The sequence below is a fragment of the Scylla paramamosain genome, chromosome 16, assembly GCF_035594125.1.
Source record: "Scylla paramamosain isolate STU-SP2022 chromosome 16, ASM3559412v1, whole genome shotgun sequence".
Taxonomy (NCBI): Eukaryota; Metazoa; Arthropoda; class Malacostraca; order Decapoda; family Portunidae; genus Scylla; species Scylla paramamosain.
In genome coordinates this window covers 14,167,209-14,186,879 of record NC_087166.1, presented here as the reverse complement: position 1 = coordinate 14,186,879, position 19,671 = coordinate 14,167,209, and the positions used below count along the sequence as shown (strand labels likewise).

The window sequence follows — 19,671 nt, the reverse complement described above, 5'->3', positions numbered from 1 at the left end:
GAAACAGCTTACAGCACAGCTTCACCTGAGCTGCCTGAGCAAGGCGTTCCTTGGCATAGCTGAGGATCCTCTTGGTGCTGGCCAGGTTGGTCATGGGAGCCTCAATGCAAATGGTGGTGACAAACCCAGCATCCCGGATCTTCTCCAGTGTGGCAAGCAGCTCTTCCATCAGACTGAAAGGCACATCAGGGGTGAACTGTGTTGTGAGTGTACAGCAATGGCAGGCATGACAAGTGGTGACATTGCACTGCAACACTGAGTTACCTCTTCTCATGGCAATTATCATCTACCACTCTAACCAAGTCCCTTCCTTCGCTGCTTTTCATCTTAGCATGAGAAAATGAGGGAAGCCGTAAGAAGCCATGAGGCCCTGCATGAATAATACCTACCCATTTCCACCTACTATCCTTGTCATGCACCAAGTGAGCACCTACCTAATTACACCATTACACTTGTGCTCAGTACGGCAGGGTGAATACATTACCAGCCACCAGTGGGCACCACCACATCACCATGAGAATGAGCCACCCAGCCAATCCTGCATGCCCACAAAGACTTCTGTGCCTGGGTGAAGCAGCATAAGTGAAGATGGCTTGACCATGGCCATAGCCACTGCAGGATCAACTCTACTGAGGGTGGTGTACTCTAGTGATCATAGAAAATCAAAAGCAATTGGGGGCTGGCATCCCTTAGGAGTCACTGGTCTCCCGTTACCTCTTGTCAGGGAGTAACAATCCTCATAACCATGTCCCTCCCTTCCCTGCTTTTCATCTAGCATGAGAATAAAATAAAATAAAAAAAAATAAATAAATTAATTAATTAATTAAATTAAAAAAAAAAAAAGGGAAGCTGCAGGAAGATGTCAGGCCTACATGTGGCAGTCCCAGCATGAAAAACCTCCCTATTTCCACTTATCCTCCTCATTCATAAATCTGTCTAATCTGCTTTTAAAGCTCCATAATAATTACAAAAACATTAGAAAATAAGGAAAGCAGTTTTTTTACCCTGACATTCCCTGCTCTCCTCACCTGCTGCCTGCCTCCATGTCCAGCATAGTGAGACTGGCTGTGGCATTGGTGGTGTGCCAGGGATTCAGCAGGTCACACAAGTATTGTGCTCGGGACCTGTGCACCTCCTCCACATCCAGCTGGAAGAGGCCACAGAACTCCTCCGCTTCCTTGAACTTGTGCTTCACTAACAGCTTGGCCAGTCTGGGGCAGAGCAAAGTTTGGGTGATGGTAACATTGAGCTAAACTCTCAGTGCAACTCTATTCCTTCATTTCCCCAGGTTTAGATGATGGTAAAATTATGGTAAACTTCCAGTACAACTCTATTCCTTCATTTCTACAAGTTTTACATCTAAAACCTCCGTGTCCAACCTCATAATTTCTTTACATTTTTATGCTAACTTAATCTGCATTTAATAATTTGAACACTTAAAGAATCATAATTTCTCTCTCAACAAATATGCTGATTTTTCTAAATATGTCTTCATCAGTCTTACAAATCATTTTGTGTTACATGCAGCTTTCACACGTGTCATCTTTGATCCATAGCTCACTGACCAGACCTACATCTTTTGTGGCTTCATTTCAGGACCTAGTCTCTTGGTGATGAAATATAAAATTAAGAAAACAGCATCCTAGCTGAACTATATTTCATTCCTCTCAATAACTGTCAATACAAAACTGCCCCATAATTAAAATACACACACACACACACACACACACACCTTGCTTCAGGCACACCATCTACAATACTCTTCATCTTGATACTTTTGATGAGTTTTGTATCAAGTGTGACTTCAGGCTCAAGAAACAAGATGGATTCAGCCCCCTCCCCCAGAGTTACCAAGGAGGTGCCTGGAGTCATGCCAAGCTCATATATTGTGGTGAATCCTGCAAAGAGAAGGGACAAGGAGTGTGAAAGCAAATATGAAAGTAAAAACCAAAGTAGATAATGAATACAACACTTTCTGTAGTTCTTTAGAATGTGTGTGTGTGTGTGTGTGTGTGTGTGTGTGTGTGTGTGTGTGTGTGTGTGTGTGTGTGTGTGTGTGTGTGTGTCTGTGTGTGTGTGTGTGTGTGTGTGTGTGTGTGTGTGTGTGTGTGTGTGTGTGTGTGTGTGTGTGTGTGTGTGTGTGTGTGTGTGTGTGTGCATGGTTGCTCTTGGCTGGCCCTCTTCATGGAGATGTTGGTCTTGTATACATATATATAAATTATATAAGAGAGAAAATCTTTGGTGCTGACATGGCAGGTAAAAATGTATCAGGTCATCACAGCAGAAACTCTTGAAGGCTCACCTGGGAAGGATACAATCCTCATCAGGCAGCCTCCTGAGTCCGGATCCTCAAGGAGAAAGAGGAACTGTGCCTGGTCCTCCACCTCCTGCAGCAGCTTCATGTCAAGGATTGGCAGTCTGTCAGCATCCTCTTCACACAGGGTGAGGCCTGTCACACCACACACCACTGCCACAGTCCCTTCCTTGCTCAGCACCACTAGGTACCTGGCACAGACAAACACACACACACACACACACACAGAACACTAATTAGAAGACAGACATCATAGACATAACCAATCTTGCAAAACTACAAATAAATAAATACACACACAAACAAGTCAACTATGTGGGTCTGACCTGGCATTCTGTACAGGTATGATACAGCGGCAGGCTGAGTGTTGAGCGAGGGTCCAGGTGAGGGGCCGCTGGGGGTCCTGCAGGCTGGAAGGACTCCACAGAATGGGGCCATCCTCACTGGCACAGTACAGCCACAGCATCCCATCACCGCTCTCCACAGAGGACACCTGCATGCATCAAACTCAACTGTGCTGCAGCCCTAATGTCACACCTGAGGCACTCACTACAGTGCCAGCAGACCTAATGCCACTCCTGAGGCACTCACTGCACAAAACACCTACCATCACAACTCAAGAAAAGGCCAATAAGAGTTCTTGATCACCTCTAAATCAAAAGTATTGTGACCCTGTATCTTAAATGCTCTTTCAGAAAACACAACATGAATGTCTTTCTCTGTGTGGACTTTGGTTGGTGTACTTTGCAGTGTTACCAAACATGAGCCTGAAGTACCTCAGTATTGTGAAGATCAAAACTCTGCTCCGTCAGGGTGATGTTTGCTGCCACAGTCTTCAGAGTGTCTTCACTCCTCAGCCTCAGGCCTTCACTCAGAGCAACATTGTCTATATTATTCAGGCTGAAAGAGACAGGGCACCCCGATCAGCAGCACCACTCATGTCTCTTGGTGATCAGACACTAGTCACATGTTGCCCCACACTAAGCTGCAAACATTACCCCTAACTTGCAACATGCACACATCACTTTTATGAGACACGTCCCTCACTAAATGTCACCTTGAATCAAATGGAAAAAATAAAAGATAAAACAAAACAAAAATGACATATATACGCAATCTCAAGTCTTCCTCTTTCATCTTCCATACTAACCCTCTAAATCCTGAAAACTAAGAGCAATTAATATTAATACCTGAAGATCTGGCCACAAGAGGTAGCAAGAGACATTGTGAAGCTGCCATCACTCGCCTGGAAGCAGCGTCCTCCAACAAACACCTTTCCTTTCTTCTTTTTGATGGGAAGCTGCCTGCAAGCAACAGAGAAGAGTGAAAAGAGATATGCTGAAAAAAAACAGGGAATGCAGTGATTTAAGTGTTAAGGGAGGGAGATTAGGTGAAGGAAAAGGATTACTTAGAAAACTCAATCCTACAACCTCACAGAGCAAGTGTAAAGGTGAGCACTCAACAGTTTGCTGGCTGGGTGACTCTGTGGACAACCAGCCACAACAAAGACATGTGATTTAACAGCTTCCTTCAGGCTAACAGGTGATGATCATGCCTAAGTGTGGCGGATTAAAGTTACCTTGTGGTGAGCAGTTTGTGTGAGGCCACATGGATGTAATGGATTCTGCCGGCAACATCTCCCACCATCAAGAACTCCCCCTGTGGTGCCCACAGCACCAGGCTCACTGCTTCCTCCAAGGTGAGATGCAGCACCAGGGAGGAGCAGTTCTCTCCTAACACGAACAGCATCTGGTCCAGAGCCACTGCCACCTGGCCCCATCCTGCACTGGCACTCACCAGAGGCAGACCTTCCACCTGCAGTACAATTGTTAGTATAAATTTAGTGGCCTGCAATGAACAAAAAATTTTACCTTAAATCATTCCTTGTTACTTTTTTATTATAAGATTCCTTTCTTGTAGACTGCTACCACTGGCATGCACAGGAAAGGACAATATAGTGGCAGTGTTCTTCCAACCCTGCTGTGAAGTGTATGGCCTGTTGTCAGCCTGTGTCCCTCATGTCAGGCTGCCATTCACTCTGGAGGGAGGCTGGCACAAGACATAAGGGTTCTGGTAGAATCAAACAATCCCCTTCCCTCCACGTCTCATCTCCACATAGGAGCAAATATATGAAGGAAATTCCTTATTGCTCTGTGCTATTCCTGCATCCAGACAGCAGCCATCTACACACTACAATAAAACCAAGATAAACAAAAGTAAGGTGTTGTCAGCCCACAGCAGGATGTTCCTGAGGGGCATGTGCTTCACCTGCTCACTGGGATGGAAGTAGGTGAGCTTGATCACTTCATACAGGGAGATGAGGCTACCCTGGTCCTTTGCCTGCCGAGTCTCCTCATCGCACTCGGCATCAAGCACCTCCCACGCCACCATCTGTAATAAAAGAGATAATGACTGCTGTTGTGCCAGCTTAACTGGTCACATGCTAGAGATTGTTAAATGATATTCAGATAACAACGAGTGACTAACAAAAAACGACAATCAAATCAGGGGTCTTACTGTCTGGGGGCAGGGGAAGTGATGAGAAAATAATGAGTTGGTGATTTCATTAGTTTACATTACAAAAAAAGTACAAAAATATGAATAAATAGGTTATGGTTGGGCAGGAAGCCCTAAGCACCTAGGCCAAGGAGGGATTTGTTTTCTCCCACTCTGGATGGTGGCCAGGAAAGGGAGGAGCAATGCCTAACTAACAGAAGACCCTGATGAACCCTGAAAATCCCTGAGGAACCCAAAGGGCACCTGACGACTCCTGAGAATGCCTGAGGAACTCTGAGAAGAGCCTTGAAAATCTACCTTAGAGTAACTTGACTGCAGCTGACATTTACCACGTGCCATACACTCAATGACAAATCTCAGTGAAAGACAGATCAAGCCAGTCTCTATAATGCAATGACATTACAATACTTTACTGCTCGCTAGACTGACTGGAGTATCTGACTGACATTTCTGGGGCAATCCTCCAGTTGCCCATACTTGGCTGGACATCGGCTGGAGAGGCCCCACCAGGTAAGAGAATCTACTCTAAAGTAACTGGAAACCTCTGTGTAACTAGGCACCTACTTCAACCACAAGAAGATCAACTCTAAGTAACTGGTAATCTACTATAATGACCCAGCCTTCCACAACGTCAAAAAACGCGGGAACATGCAGCTACAGAAAGACTATCCAGGTCAATTCTTATCCATATGAACCTTCCTGCTCTCATTCTTATACTTGCTGAGGATACCAACAACCTTACTTTGCTAGGGTACGCACACTCTGGGTCACCTTAAAGAGGCTTGAGGTTCATGAACACTGAAATAGTTATCGGCTGCCGAGCCTCTAACTGAACTCACTTTTGTTCGCACCGCCTGCCGCCTGGGTGCTGGTTCTGCTGTCACCGCTCGATTCGCAATTTCTGAGTTTTGTCTAATTAATTTTTCGTACAAAGTATATATAATTGCCTTTTTGAATTTATCAATTATTTTTTTCAGTCATTTATCCATTTCCAAGTTATTATAAAGAAGGGAAGGAAATGGACAAAATACTGTTTGTTTACAAGTTAACATCAGCTGGTGGACTTGGCGGCGGCGGTGATAGATTAGTGCTCAAAATGTCCCATTTTTCTGTCTGACATTCAACTACAGTTCGGTACGGCTTCATATAAGTGTTCAGGTAGCCAGCGTGTGTAGACATAATGTGGATATGTAAATGAAGCAGAGTAACGAGCGTGCAGTCATGCCAGGTCGCCACACGTGTGTCTAGTGGTGGTCATGGTCCGTTGTCACGTATGAATCAGTCGGTCACTGGATAAATGAATGAATCAATCAGTGGATTAATGAATAAAGGGTAAAAGAAGAGAGGAGAATGTGGAACATTTTCTGAGTGACTAGGACATTGAGGCGGATAAGAGGAAAGTTTGGGGTATATATTCCATTATTTGAATACCTTAACCTTTGATACCTTTGAAGGATTTCGCCCTTTAACGGCGGAGCTGAGGGGGTCCTCTACTCATTCCAAGTCTTCGTGACTCCTCCCTTTTTGGCCTCCTGGATAGCCTCAGTGAGTGTTAGAAGTGGAACAGGTATATCCTGGTATTAGTGGCTGGTCCGGGATGTTTGCCAGCCATTTGTCGAGGTGAGATTTAAAGGTATCAGTAATGATACCAGTCAGGTCTCTGATGTTCCTTGGAAGGCAGTTGAATAGATGTACTCGCATGTGTGAGAAACTGTGTATTAGTGACTTGTCACCCCCTGGGACAAGGCATCTGTGACTCATACCTGACACAATCTCCCCACCTTGGTTTAGTGTTCACCACCAGTCCTACCTTTGGTACTAGTTTTTCAATTATTTTTCACATGTAGATAATAATTTATCTCTCTCTTCTCCTCTGGAGCAAATAAAGTTTAGTTTCCCAATAAGCCTTTCCCAATAATTTAAGGAAAGATTGTCAATGGTAATACAAATGAGTGCCAAGGCTGCTACTTCATGTCCACCCACCACCACCATGTCCACTTCATGTCCACCCACCAAAGCCACAGAGAGGACACTGCTCTCTCCTAGCATACCCTCTTCACACCTACCACACAATTAGTACAGCTATTATTCCCCAGGAGCTTTCTTCGGCCTCGCGGTCACTGTCTGCTGGGAAGGCCAATGGGGCGGACAGTGTCCCCAATGAGTTCCTCCAGATTCACCAGCCTGCATTCTCCTGAATGTCTTCAATGCCAGCTGGTTGTTGGAGACATTCCTTTCAGTGTGTTGGCATGCCATCACACTTCCTATCCCCAAGCCTGGCAGGTACCCTTCCAAGGCTTCCTCATACAGTCATAGAGACCCATTAGCTTTCCTTCCAGTTATGCTATTAAATTGCTCAAGGATGGCATTTGTGTGCCTATGAACTGCAGTGATCTGTAGGTTGAGACTTTTCACATATAATGAGAGGAGCACAGTTGTCCATTGGAGAAGGCTCATAGATCTTCAGTACTTGCTGCTAAGCTGCTATATCTTCTCTCACATAGATGGCAACACCACCACCAGATTTGACTCAAGGCTCTTGGAATTTCATAAACACAGAATTTAATGCAGACCTGACCTGACTGCATACAATTGTTCATTATCCTGTGTATGAATGTTTCTTGTTTGTGTTTTGCTGAATCATTCCTTGAATAGATGCTCTGAGTGGCCTCTCAGATTTGTGGCCAAAAACTAAACTTATAACTTTTCATTGTAAGGTGTTGTTGATGCAGTGTGGGTAAATTAAATCCTTTTGCAGAATATGGAAAGACTGGAATATTAGAAGAAACTTGCAAAAAAGCTATGTATGTAATGTGTAAAGGTGCACATAGCTAAGCACCATGGGAGTCACTTCAATGTGCTGCCTGGCCTCCCGAGTGTGGGTAAGGCACCTGAAGACCCAAGCTGCCTGGTGAGTATATGGCTGCTGTTCCTTGTACTTCCAGAAATACTGGCATCTCATTGTGAAGGACACTATATAATGCCTTGTAGTTTGAAACTTTGAGAAACTTATTTAAAAGTGAGGGATCATGAGAGGGAGTGACAAGGGGCCAGACATCCAATAAGACCTTAAGGATGCATGGCAACTTAACAATTGAGTTGCCATCATCACCCCAGTGAAGTTTGTTTATCCTTGACTGTAACACCGCTTCATATTATCTTATGCTTGCAATAATATGATCTTTAGTTTTTGGAGCTGATAAACAAAGATCTTTATGTGACATTACTTGTTTCCTACTGTGCCTTGTTGTGGCATGACAGCCAGCTGCCCCGGGGAAGTTACTTCCGGCCTGAAGGTAAAGCCTCAGCCAAGATTGTGGTGCCGCTAGCAGAGGAGAATTTGCTGAAGATAGCAGGAAACAGCTTGAGACAAACACAACTTTTAGAAATCACCAAGGAAAGTCACCCAAGGAAAACTGAGCCAAAATCTATTGGTCTTAAAGAAAAGATGATTTTCATTTTTATGTATATGCTTAAGATATTCATCTTTCTTTCTGAGTTTTCTTTTTTTGTCTTAATGGTACATAACTTTTAACTTTTCATCACAAAATCTATTTCTGTAAAAAAATTAAGTGAAACATTGTGAGATTTATCAGTTTAATTTCCTTTCCATTTCTAGCCTCTGTTAGCTGATTGAACTAATCAGTACTAATGGTTACTTTAGGCTAAAAGTGATGCATCATTCATTCACTTTTGATGAATACATGTGCTTTTCACTCCAGGGCAAGAAGGCAACTCCTCCTCTCCTTCCACCAGTCACTGAGGACACCCAGTTCCAGCGCCTTGCTGAGTCTGTCACTCCCCTTTGTGAGGTGCGGCCCTCATGGGATTCTTGCTAAGTGCTGGGAGTGCTCTCTTTGGCAGCTCAATTATCATAAGGCCAACTATCCAGCTTTCAATGGATAATGTCACCTGGGGATTGGATTAATTCATAATTAGATGACAGTATATGGTTCCTGAGACATATAACAGAAAACTCTCACATCTTGTGTTTTCATTTAATTTTTCATAGTCTTATGTGGAAGTGTCATATATATATACACACTTCCTGGCAGGCTTGCATTACATAGTCTTCAGTTGATGTGTATCAGTATCATCAGTCATTGTTCGTCATGTAAATATATTCTTTTCAGTTTGTATGTTATGTTAATCAAGGGACTTGTTTGCTGAGGCTGTAATGACTGGGATTTCCTTCTCTATTGCTGAGTTTTTGTTTGTCCAGACAGTTCTTGTAGGTATCTTTTATTCATGCAAGTAAGACTGGAAGGAAAAAAATAGGCAAAAGACAAGAAAAATCAAGATTACTGGTATTTACATTTCTTGAATGCTGTCATAGGTTCCATATTTCAAGCAACTTGTGATAAAAGAGCAGGAATGCAAGAAGGTCCTTAAGGAACTGGGCAACAGGTTGTCTAAGGCTGGGATGCCCCTACAGAGGAACTTCAAGAAGCTGCCTTGTGTCCTTGAGCCCACCAGACCTTCAGTAAGTGTGACTGTCACAGATATTTGTCTTTAACTGTTGAGATATCTGGTCTTAAATGTCTCCCTAACAGTCTCAGTGTTGCACCAATCTGAACACAAATCCTCCTCCCATAGACACATTTTGCTTTGAAATGGTCTGTCCTCAGTCATCATTCATGTAATCTTAGGGAACTCCAGTAATAAGAATGATACCACATGTCACTAGTAACAGTACTGTCTTCCATGAACACAGCCAGAGTTGATTGGATACCGCAACAAAGATGAGTTTGGGATCCACTTTGGTGTTGATGGCAATCCCAAAACTGTTGGTTTTTTCGTGGGGCGACCCTTAGACCCGGAGATGGTGTGTGTGCCACCCACCTTCCTCATTAACATGAGGGAGAAGCACAAGCAGATTGCACAGGTGTGGAATTACTGACTTTTCTGCCCCAAGATTTCTTATGATCTGCCACTCTTCCTCTTGCAGTTACAGATTCATCAACAAATATTGGGATTTCTTTCTCCAAGTTACAAACATTCTGTTGCCCCATACATTCTATTCTGATCTCCCTCACGTTTCAGTCCTGATCTCACACACACACACACACACACACACACACACACACACACACACACACACACACACACACACACACACACACACACACACACACACACACACACACACACACACACACACCAGTCATGGTACCCCCTTGCATTTCTATCATGTTCTCCAATATGTAGTGTATTGCTATTAGTGTACTGCACAGGAAATAACTTTGTGATAGAGCTGCATGTCTCCAAGTGTCTGTTCTTTGTATTCCTCCTCTTGAATCTGTTTTAAGTTGCACACATTATGAAATCAAAATTTTAGAACTATTATTTTTTATGTAAGTGGGGCACTTGCCAAGGACAGCAAAACAGAGAGAGAAAAAAAATGCCCACTGTGAGTGCCAATCCCAAAATTGGAAGATAAGTGTCTTGAAACCTTGCTCTTGAAGGAGTTCCAAGTCCTAGGAAGGAGGAAATACAGAAGCAGAAAGGGGATTCTTCAGCACACCACACACTAGATCCTTTCCCAATGATGTGTGCAATATTGTGTCTGTTACAAAAATACCATAAGTGTTAGTGTTTCAGAGTTTCCAAAAGTTCATCCGTCAGTCTCCCCACGAAGCCTGCCACCGCTTTGACAAAGGCGGTGTGTGGCGAAACCTGGTGGTGCGCTCCACTGCCACAGGGGAAAAGATGGCCTCTGTCATCATCCACCCTCAGCAGCTGCCTGAAGACACCATACAGGAAATCATGGAAGAGTTGCGCCAGTACTTCATCAACGGGGAAGGTTCTGAGTGTGAGCTGGACTCCTTGTACCTCCAGGCTTGGTGAGCAGCTGTGTGACTCATGCAGTGGGAGTTGTTAATAAGTGTGATATTGAATTTGTTTTATATTTAATATAAGTATGACTGAATATTTCTGATGTAACTGAGTTTATTAAGCATGATATTAGATTTTTTTATATTCCATCAAATGACCACTTGTAGTACCTGTGAAAAGTAGAATGTAAGAATCCAGTGCAGTGCCGAAGGACTTAGGTACATGACTCAATGGCAAAACAAGGCACCTGAGATTTTAAATATAGTTTTATCTTTGCCTGTTTATTTCTCAGGGTGTAGTGAACACCATTTCTAGTCTCTCATAGCATACACACACACACACACACACACACACACACACACACACACACACACACACACACACACACACACACACACACAAAGGAAGATAGTATTGCAGGCTTTGTGTTTGTGTAGGATGACAAACTTCCATGCACAGCTGGGCAGAAATGCTAACCCTCCACTCCTGCTACACTTCTTTGTCTTATGAATCCCTGGTGGGGTCTGCTGTTGTTATATGTTGTCACCAGTATCTTCTGTCTTGTGTGTTCTCTTCCTCCAACCCCAGGTATTTCATATCTCTCTGAATTCTATCTCTCCACCTAAGCCTCTGTCTACAGGATCCTCTTTCATACCGGCCACATGTCCATATCACCTCAGATATGCTTCTCTCACCTACTACATCACTGACATGACTCCTGCAGCTATTCTGATGTCTTCACTCCCTGCTGCACTGCTAGGCCTCAATTCCTTGGATCACATCCTTTAGCTATTCTCTGCTGGCTGGACTGGAGCTTTAGTGTGAAGGGAGATAAGCCCAAATCATCTCCACCTAGACCAGCCAAGTGTACTAGCCTTTTAAAATTGAATGAGTTGGTTGACAAATATTTGCCATGATATTCTTCTCCACCAGGGGCCAATGGGGCTAAGAATGTGAATGATGTGTATATGAGTGTGTGGTGCTTTGTCTAAGATACTTTGTGTGGGACTGCAAACTTGGTATATAGATAGATAGATTAATTTACCATGAAACTGTATACCACATTTCCCGCCATATAAGACGGACCTCCCCCCTCTCCCCCTCCCAAAAAAAAAAAAAAATGCTCCAGAAATCACCCTGTATCTTATACCCTACTGGTTAGGTTTGGGTAGACTTATGGGTTATGGTTACCAGTACTAGAGTAACACCTAAATGCAACTGTTTGACCCCAGAATGAAATATGTATGCTTATTTATTGTCAGATAATGATTACAAATCAAAATAGTGCTAAACATTACTAGATAATGATTATGAACCAAAATAATGCAAAAACATAAAACTGTAGTATCAATTTCAAGATCAGAGACTTTAACATGCTCAGAGAGTGTTTTGTTGACCATTTCAAGTCAACAGCTGGGTAGGAGCACTGTAACTCTTCAGCCAGCAGTGGAACATCTTGAACACAGAGAAAGGCAGAAAGCAACATGAGGTAATATCATAGTTGTAATTGTTTATTGACTGTTATGATCACTGATAAACTGGTATGATATTTTCTACTCTTCTGTGTTGGGCATTAGTGGAGATGTGGGGTCCCTTGCTGGCTGGGACACGTCCAGCAGGTCTGAGTTGTCCCTAACCTAACTTAACCTAACCTATCCTCGCCTGACCTGGTAACACTGCAACACACCTGGCAACTCAGACATTTGTGGGTCACAGCCCTGCCAGCTGTGGACCCCATGTCTCCACTAGTGCTCAAGTTGCTGCAATTTGGATCAAAGCCTGATTGAGGGGTGGGCTGTGAAGTTCAGGGAAAAGTGGGGCTTATGTTAATTTTTCTAAATATCCCCTGCCAAATTATACTTATACTCCAGTGCGTCTTATATGGTAGGAAATAGAGTATTTTAGTCAGTTGTGTATGTTTGAGAGGTGGAGTGGTGATGAAAGTTAAGTTAAATGACAGTCCTTTCCCAGCCCACACACACGCTGCACTCGAGAGCAGGCACCATACCGCTTGGTGGCTGGCAAGGAGTGTATCACAGAGACCTGCCTGGATCTCTACTTCCAGATCTCACCAGACTCATTCTTCCAGGTGACTGAAGCAATGTAGTTGTGGTGACATTTGCCGGGCCACTGAGCACTTATTTATTGCATACGAGATTTACTTGCACTTCAGCTAAATTTTCATTCTAAAATTAATTGATGTAGGAAATTATGGAGCTGATAAGATAGTGGTAATGGTGGTGGTGATGAAGAAAGTATCATTGGTGCTACACTTACATTTCAGATCAACACAAAAGGAGCTGAGGTTCTGTATAGCACTGTGAAGGAAATAGCAGAAGTCTCCCCAGTCACCACATTACTGGATATTTGCTGTGGCACAGGTGAGAGCTCTTGTTCATTTAGCATGTTGCAGCAAACCAGGGAGACAGAAGCACCATAACTAAATGATGATAGAACCCCATGGAATGAAGGCAGGAGTACTTTCTCTTCTCTGTCAGGTGACAAGGAGCTGATGGAGTGGTGTGAATGAGGATGAATGTGAATGTCGTGTGCCTTGTCTCAGCCACCCTGCCTTTTTGGAGGTTTACTGTCACTTGGTACTGGGGTGGATGGTACTCAAGTCATACAGGCCTCAGGTCAGATGATCCTTAAGACAGATCAGCCTGAGTGCAAATAGGCCTTAGGATATGGTGCTTGAGACACTTGGTACCCAAACCACTTGGTGCCTAAAAGGTTCCTAGGTTCAGACATCTTGACTACAGGCCTCATGAAGGCAATATATGGATCTGCACACACACAGTTACCAACCCATCTCAACCAGATCCACCCATCCAATCAACCATTCAGCCATATCCACTATCCAGTGCATATGGATACTACATTCACGTATCCACTGACTCATACTCATCCATCCACCCACCTCCATTAGCCCACCTGTCCAACCACCCACTCAGCCACATCCACCATCCACCCACTGCACACCATATGTAAGTACAGTGGTACCTTGACTTATGAGTGCCCCAACTTACAAATTTTTTTGAGATATGAGCTGTCACTTGGATGATTTTTTGCTTTGAGTTGTGAGCCAAAATCAGAGATATGAGCAAGCTCCAGATACTGAGCCGCTAGTTGGCACTTGGCACAGTTGAGTGCCACAACAATTGCCCAGCATTCCTCATCTCTCTCGTTCACGTGTTTTTATACAACATTTGTTATATATAAAATACATTTTTCTTATGGTAAATGTCTGATATTAACAGACATATATGAAGTGGTGGCACAGCACTCTCTCTCTCTCTCTCTCTCTCTCTCTCTCTCTCTCTCTCTCTCTCTCTCTCTCTCTCTCTCTCTCTCTCTCTCTCTCTCTCTCTCTCTCTCTCTCTCTCTCTCTCTCTCTCTCTCTATCTATCTTCCACAGATAGAGAGAGAGAGAGAGAGAGAGAGAGAGAGAGAGAGGGGGGGGGAGGGAGTATTGCTTCATTGACCATTGTTAAGGTCACTTACTAGCTGCCACACAGCCAGAATTCGTGTCTCAAACATGCAGTTGACTACATGTCAACCAACTCTCTTGTATTGATGTTCGTAAAATAAAGTAAGCATTCAATAATTTTGAAATATGCCATAATATGCAAACTTTATAAAATAAAGTGAGTGTTCAGTAGCCTTAAAGGGGTTGTTATACCCAAAATTCGGTAAACATAGGTTCATTATATTAACAGTTTACTGTATTAAAAAACATGCAACAAAGAAATTAGGGTGTTTTTTGGGGGGGCCGGAACAGATTAATGGCATTTCAATGAATTTCAATGGTGAAAATTTATTTGACATAAGAGCAAATTAAGTTATGATCTCTGCCATAGAACGAATTAAACTCGTAAGTCAAGGTACCACTGTATGTATGTATGAATGTATCTTAATATTTTGATACTGACCTTAAATCACTGCCAGATAATGAAAGAAAAGCAAAGGATGAAAGTTTTATTGTGTGACTTGATACTCTTAACTTTAATCCACTCCAGACAATAGAATAAAGGTAAAGAATGAAAGAGTTGTCTGATGTGATAGAGTGTCACAAATGAGTGTGTGTGCAGGTACAGTGAGCCTGGCCATGGCACCACACGTCCGGAGCACCATTGGCATTGACATTACCACTGGGGCTGTTGAGGATGCCAAGAAGAATGCCGCTCTCAACAACATCAACAACACCATCTTTATTGCCGGCAGAGCTGAGAAGGTGAGGCTGTTCTTTGCCCTTTTTGTTCAGCTAATCACCTGAATATAACAAAGGCTAAAACAGAGTAATAAGGAGAAATAATCCTGGATTTTCTCAGATATTTTTAACCTCACAGTGTCCAGTGGAAAATATAACATTTCTACAATATACCATTTGCTTGACCCTGACTTAGTGAAGGAAGTCCATCTTTGTACACTCCAGCTCCCAGCTGCACCACACACTGCTCTGTTATTGACTCAGCACATTCAAACATTCCCTAGCTCTGGAGCAAGAGATGTGTTATGAAAAGTCTCCCTTATTCTGCTAGTTAAAGATGTGTATTCTCTCTCTCTCTCTCTCTCTCTCTCTCTCTCTCTCTCTCTCTCTCTCTCTCTCTCTCTCTCTCTCTCTCTCTCTCTCTCTCTCTCTCTCTCTCTCTCTCTCTCTCTCTCTCTCTCTCTCTCTCTCTCTCTCTCTCTGTCTCTCCTCCCTTACCACAGGTGCTGCCCCGACTGACAGATGAACTTGCCCAGTGTTCTGATGTAGTCGCTGTTGTCAATCCTGCCAGAGCTGGTTTGCGTGAGTCCTCTTTAGCATTTATATTTTTGTTACATTGTGAGATTGTTCTTAGATTTTTCTTACATATACTAATGCACTGTAAGTGCAAAAACATAGCCAAAAACATCTCCAATAACTTTGCTTCTTCATCTTTCCTTCCTTTATTTCAACCTGATGTCACCACTGCCATCTCATCTATTTTTAAATTTGAACTCTTCATTCAAACCTTTGCTGAAAACTTTACCTTGGATGATTCAGGGCTTGTTCCTCCCTCTCCTCCACCCTCTGACTACTTCATGCTATCTATTAAAATCCTTCACAATGATGTTTTCCATGCCCTTGTTGGCCTAAACCCTCAGAAGGCTTATGGACTTGATGGGGTCTCTCTTATGGTTCTCTGAAACTTTGCCTCTATATTTGCACTTTGCCTAGTCAAACTCTTTCAACTCCTGTCTGTTAACATCTGCCTTTCCTTCTTGCTGGAAGTTTGCTACATTCAGCCTGTTCGTAAAAAGGGTGACCATTCTAATTCCTCAAACTACCATCCTATTGCTTTAATTTCCTTATCTAAAGTAATTCACTTCACAACCTTCTATTTGATTGCCAGTATGGGTTCCGTCAATGCCACTCTGCTGGTGATCTGGTTTTCCTTACTGAGTCTTGGTCATCCTCTTTTAGAGATTTTGGTGAAACATTTGCTGTTGGCTAAGATATACCAAAATTTTTTGATAGAGTCTGGCACAAAGCTTCAATTTCTAAACTAGCCTCCTATGGCTTCTATTCTTCTTTCTGTAACTTCATCTCAAGTTTCCTTTCTGACCATTCTGTTGCTGCTGTGGTAGATGGTCACTGTTCTTCTAAATCTATTAACAGTGGTGTTCCTCAGGGTTCTGTCCTGTCTCCCACTCTCTTTCTGTTATTCACCAGTGATCTTTTAAACCAGACTTCTTGTCCTATCACTTCTATGCTGATGATACCATCTTTCACTTTTCCACGTCTTTTCGCAGACATCCAACCCTTCAGGAAGTACAGTTCACACAGGGAAGCCACAGAGTGCCTGACATCTGATTTCTCTAAAATTTTTGATTGGGGCAGAGCAATTTTAGTATTGTTCAATGTCTCAAAAACTCAATTCCTCCATCTATCAACTTGACACAATCTTTCGGACAACTATCATCTCTTCTTCAATGACACTCAACTGTCCCTCTCTCCTACATGCTTGGTTTTGTCCTTTACTTATAATCTAAACTGGAAACTTCACATTTCATCTGTAGCTAAAACAGCTTCTGTGAAGTTAGTCATTCTGAGTTGTCTTCGCCCTTCTTGTCTTCTCACCCCTCCAGCTTGTAACTCTGTACAGGGCATCCATCCATGTATGGAGTATGCTTTACATGTCCGGGGGGATTCCACTCATATTGTTCTTTTAGACAGGATGGAATCAAAAGCTTTTTGTCTTACCAACTCCTCTCCTCTGACTGTCTTTATCCTCTTTCTCATTGCCTTTATGTTCTTAGTGTTGCATCTCTTGCTATCTTCTACTGCTATTTTCATGCCAACTGCTTTTCTGACCTTGCTAACTACATGCCTCCCCTCCTCCCACAGCCTCACTGCACAAAACTTTCTTCTTTCTTTCACCCCTATTCTGTCTACCTCTCTGATGCAAGAATTAACCAGTATTCTCAATCATTCATCCCTTTCTCTGGTAAATTCTGGAACTCCTTGCCTGCTTCTGTATTTCCACCTCCTATAACTTGAGCTCTTTCAAGAGGAAGGTTTCAAGACACTTATTTTTGACTATCACTATTCAAGACCTTTATTTTTGACTATCACTTTTTTTTTTTTTATACTCTGTTCAGGGACCAGCACCTCAGTGGGCCTTTTTTTTTTCTTCTCTTTGCAACTTTTGATGCCCTTGGGCAGTGCCCATCCCACATAAAAAATGTTTAATACAGCAATTGAGGAATTTTGTATTTTATAGTGGGAGTGAAAGCACATAACTCTTTATATCCTTCCATGTACAATTTTGGCTTTGATTCTCTATCAGATTCATTGTGGAGGATAACTTTTTGCCCTTTTTATGTAAGAGTGGTCTGTCTTAGGGTAACAAAAGGCATAATAAAAGGCTCATAGAAAGTGCTAGTCCTTAAAGTGTATAGTCAGAAAAGGATTACCTAAAATTTGAGAACTGTTGTCTCTTGTGGTTATCATTGTTACCATCCTACATGATAGAGAGAGAGAGAGAGAGAGAGAGAGAGAGAGAGAGAGAGAGAGAGAGAGAGAGAGAGAGAGAGAGTGAGTTATCCTTCACAATGAAAAATGCAGACAAGAAACACACCATCAAACAGACATAGAAAGTCAGACAGAGAGAGAGAGACAGAAACAAAAAGACAGAAAGAGAGAGAGAGAGAGAGAGAGAGAGAGAGAGAGTTAAGACATTTACAAAACTTTATCCAACAGACCCTCAAGTGATCCGCACTATCCGGAAATGTGAGGCGATCCAGAAGCTGATCTATGTGACCTGCAAGCCTGACGGGTTTGCTATGGAGAACTTTGTGAAGCTTGGCTCAAAGAAAATTAAGTCACCCAAGGCTAGAAATACTATTCCCTTTATCCCCAAGTATGCAGTACCTGTAGACTTGTTTCCCCACACTAGCCACAATGAACTGGTCATGCTGTTTGAACGTGCAAAAGTGTAAGGGAGGATAGAAAGGGAGGCAGGGAGAGAGACAGTGACAAGCTTTCCCTCAGTCATGAAGTGCAGTGCTGTAGAATTGTTGGTAAATACATGAGTTGAATCCCATTGCCTTTGATATTCAGGATGTTTGATTTTTGGGGGGATTTTGTAACATAAGAGCATAAGAAAAGAGAAGTTGCAAGAAGTCATCAGGCCTACATGTGGTAGTCCCTCTATTTCCATCTGTCATCCTTATCCATATATATATATATATATATATATATATATATATATATATATATATATATATATATATATATATATATATATATATATATATATATATATATATATTGGAGAGGCACCAGCTAAGGGCAATAAAACCAATAAAAAAGGCCATCTGAGGTGCCAGTCCCCGAACAGAGTTGAAAGTCGTACTCAAATATTACAGGATAAGCATCTTCTAAAGTTACCCAATGACTCAGCTCTGATTACTGAGTCTATTCCATTCATGTCGGGTGGAGCAAGTACAAAGACCAAGGAGTTGTGTATTCAAGCAGAGGACAGGTGGAGGAAGCCAACAGTCCAGGCACATAGATCAAGAGGTGTGTGTTTGCAGCCTGTGTCTTCATCCTGCATCTATGACTGTGATGTGCCATTTTAGGAGTAACATGAAAGCACTGATAAATTGATCTGAATTAAGCTGGGATAGGTTACTCAATGGCAAGCTCATTTTACACATTATATCATGAATGAATATCTGTATTTGAAATATGATTTTTTTTTTTTTTTTCATTATTCTTTTACCTTTTAAGAATGCAAATATATTAGATAAAAATCTCCAAGAATACAGTATAGTTTGAGATTGTGTGTGTTGTGATGCATAACCATTTTGCAATTAGTCTACTAGTTAATTGTCACAATGGTAAGAAGGAAAAGGTGATCCTGGTAAGATATTACAGTAATGGATAACAATAATTTATCTGTTTATTGGTTTTATACATAAATTATTTGTCAATACTAAAAATGTTATTGATATTTCTGCATGAATTTGTTCACATTTGTATGATTTTAATTTAAATTACTTTATGACATCACACCTTGCATATTTGAGTTTTGGCATGCTATGTCAGCTTTGCATTTCTGCTGCAATATAGCTATACTTGGCAAGCGAAGCTTATGATAGATTTGTGTCATGTGTAAAGCACTCAGAAGTGTAATGTCTTGGCATGCTTAACTGTTGAGGTTATATCCCCAGCCATTGTTTTGGGCACTGTCAACCTATGATGGCTTGACATTGTGATTGGGGCAGAGCAAACTTAATATTATTCAAGGCCTCAAATACTCAATTCCTCCATCTGTCAACTTGACACAACCTTCCAGACAACTATCCCCTCTTCTTCACTGACACTCAACTGCACTCCTCTTCTACACTGAACACCCTCAGTCTATCCTTTACTTATAATCTAAACTGGAAACTTTAGGTCTCATCTCTAGCTAAAACAGCTTCTATGAGTCATCTCCAGTTTTCTCAACCCCCAGCTGCTAACTCTGTACAGG

The 19,671-nt window shown here is 42.3% G+C and overlaps 2 protein-coding genes across 8 annotated transcripts in view; one reads left to right on the top strand and one right to left on the bottom strand.

Moving 5' to 3' along the window:
- Positions 1-5,805, bottom strand: part of LOC135108094 (kinetochore-associated protein 1-like) — a 33,913-nt gene extending 28,108 nt beyond the window's left edge. Inside the window, exons 1-10 of one of the 4 annotated variants that reach the window (XM_064018733.1) lie at positions 5,671-5,805; positions 4,583-4,705; positions 3,894-4,129; positions 3,505-3,618; positions 3,091-3,214; positions 2,641-2,807; positions 2,303-2,505; positions 1,733-1,898; positions 1,029-1,211; positions 26-173 (exon numbers count right to left, since the gene is read on the bottom strand). In XM_064018733.1, the coding sequence (XP_063874803.1) occupies positions 26-173; positions 1,029-1,211; positions 1,733-1,898; positions 2,303-2,505; positions 2,641-2,807; positions 3,091-3,214; positions 3,505-3,618; positions 3,894-4,129; positions 4,583-4,705 (1,464 nt within the window). In that variant the 5' untranslated portion in view covers positions 5,671-5,805. Of the gene's footprint in view, positions 1-25; positions 174-1,028; positions 1,212-1,732; positions 1,899-2,302; positions 2,506-2,640; positions 2,808-3,090; positions 3,215-3,504; positions 3,619-3,893; positions 4,130-4,582; positions 4,706-5,573 lie in introns of all 4 variants that reach the window. The other 3 variants (XM_064018732.1, XM_064018731.1, XM_064018734.1) reach the window with 3 other exon arrangements.
- Positions 5,806-5,848: 43 nt separating this feature from the next.
- Positions 5,849-18,235, top strand: LOC135108097 (tRNA (uracil-5-)-methyltransferase homolog B-like). Of its 4 annotated transcripts, none has more exons than XM_064018751.1 (12): positions 5,849-5,965; positions 7,590-7,742; positions 8,093-8,279; positions 8,554-8,643; positions 9,267-9,314; positions 9,546-9,716; positions 10,433-10,674; positions 12,638-12,755; positions 12,951-13,047; positions 14,758-14,900; positions 15,380-15,458; positions 17,895-18,235. In XM_064018751.1, exons 2-12 carry the CDS (start codon positions 7,672-7,674, stop codon positions 18,131-18,133), a joined length of 1,485 nt encoding a protein of 494 aa, XP_063874821.1. In that variant the 5' UTR covers positions 5,849-5,965; positions 7,590-7,671; the 3' UTR covers positions 18,134-18,235. The 4 variants fall into 4 exon arrangements, with proteins under 4 accessions (XP_063874821.1, XP_063874820.1, XP_063874818.1 ...); XM_064018750.1 differs by having other exon boundaries at positions 9,204-9,314; XM_064018748.1 differs by having other exon boundaries at positions 5,850-5,965; positions 9,168-9,314.
- The last annotated feature ends 1,436 nt before the right edge of the window (positions 18,236-19,671 follow it).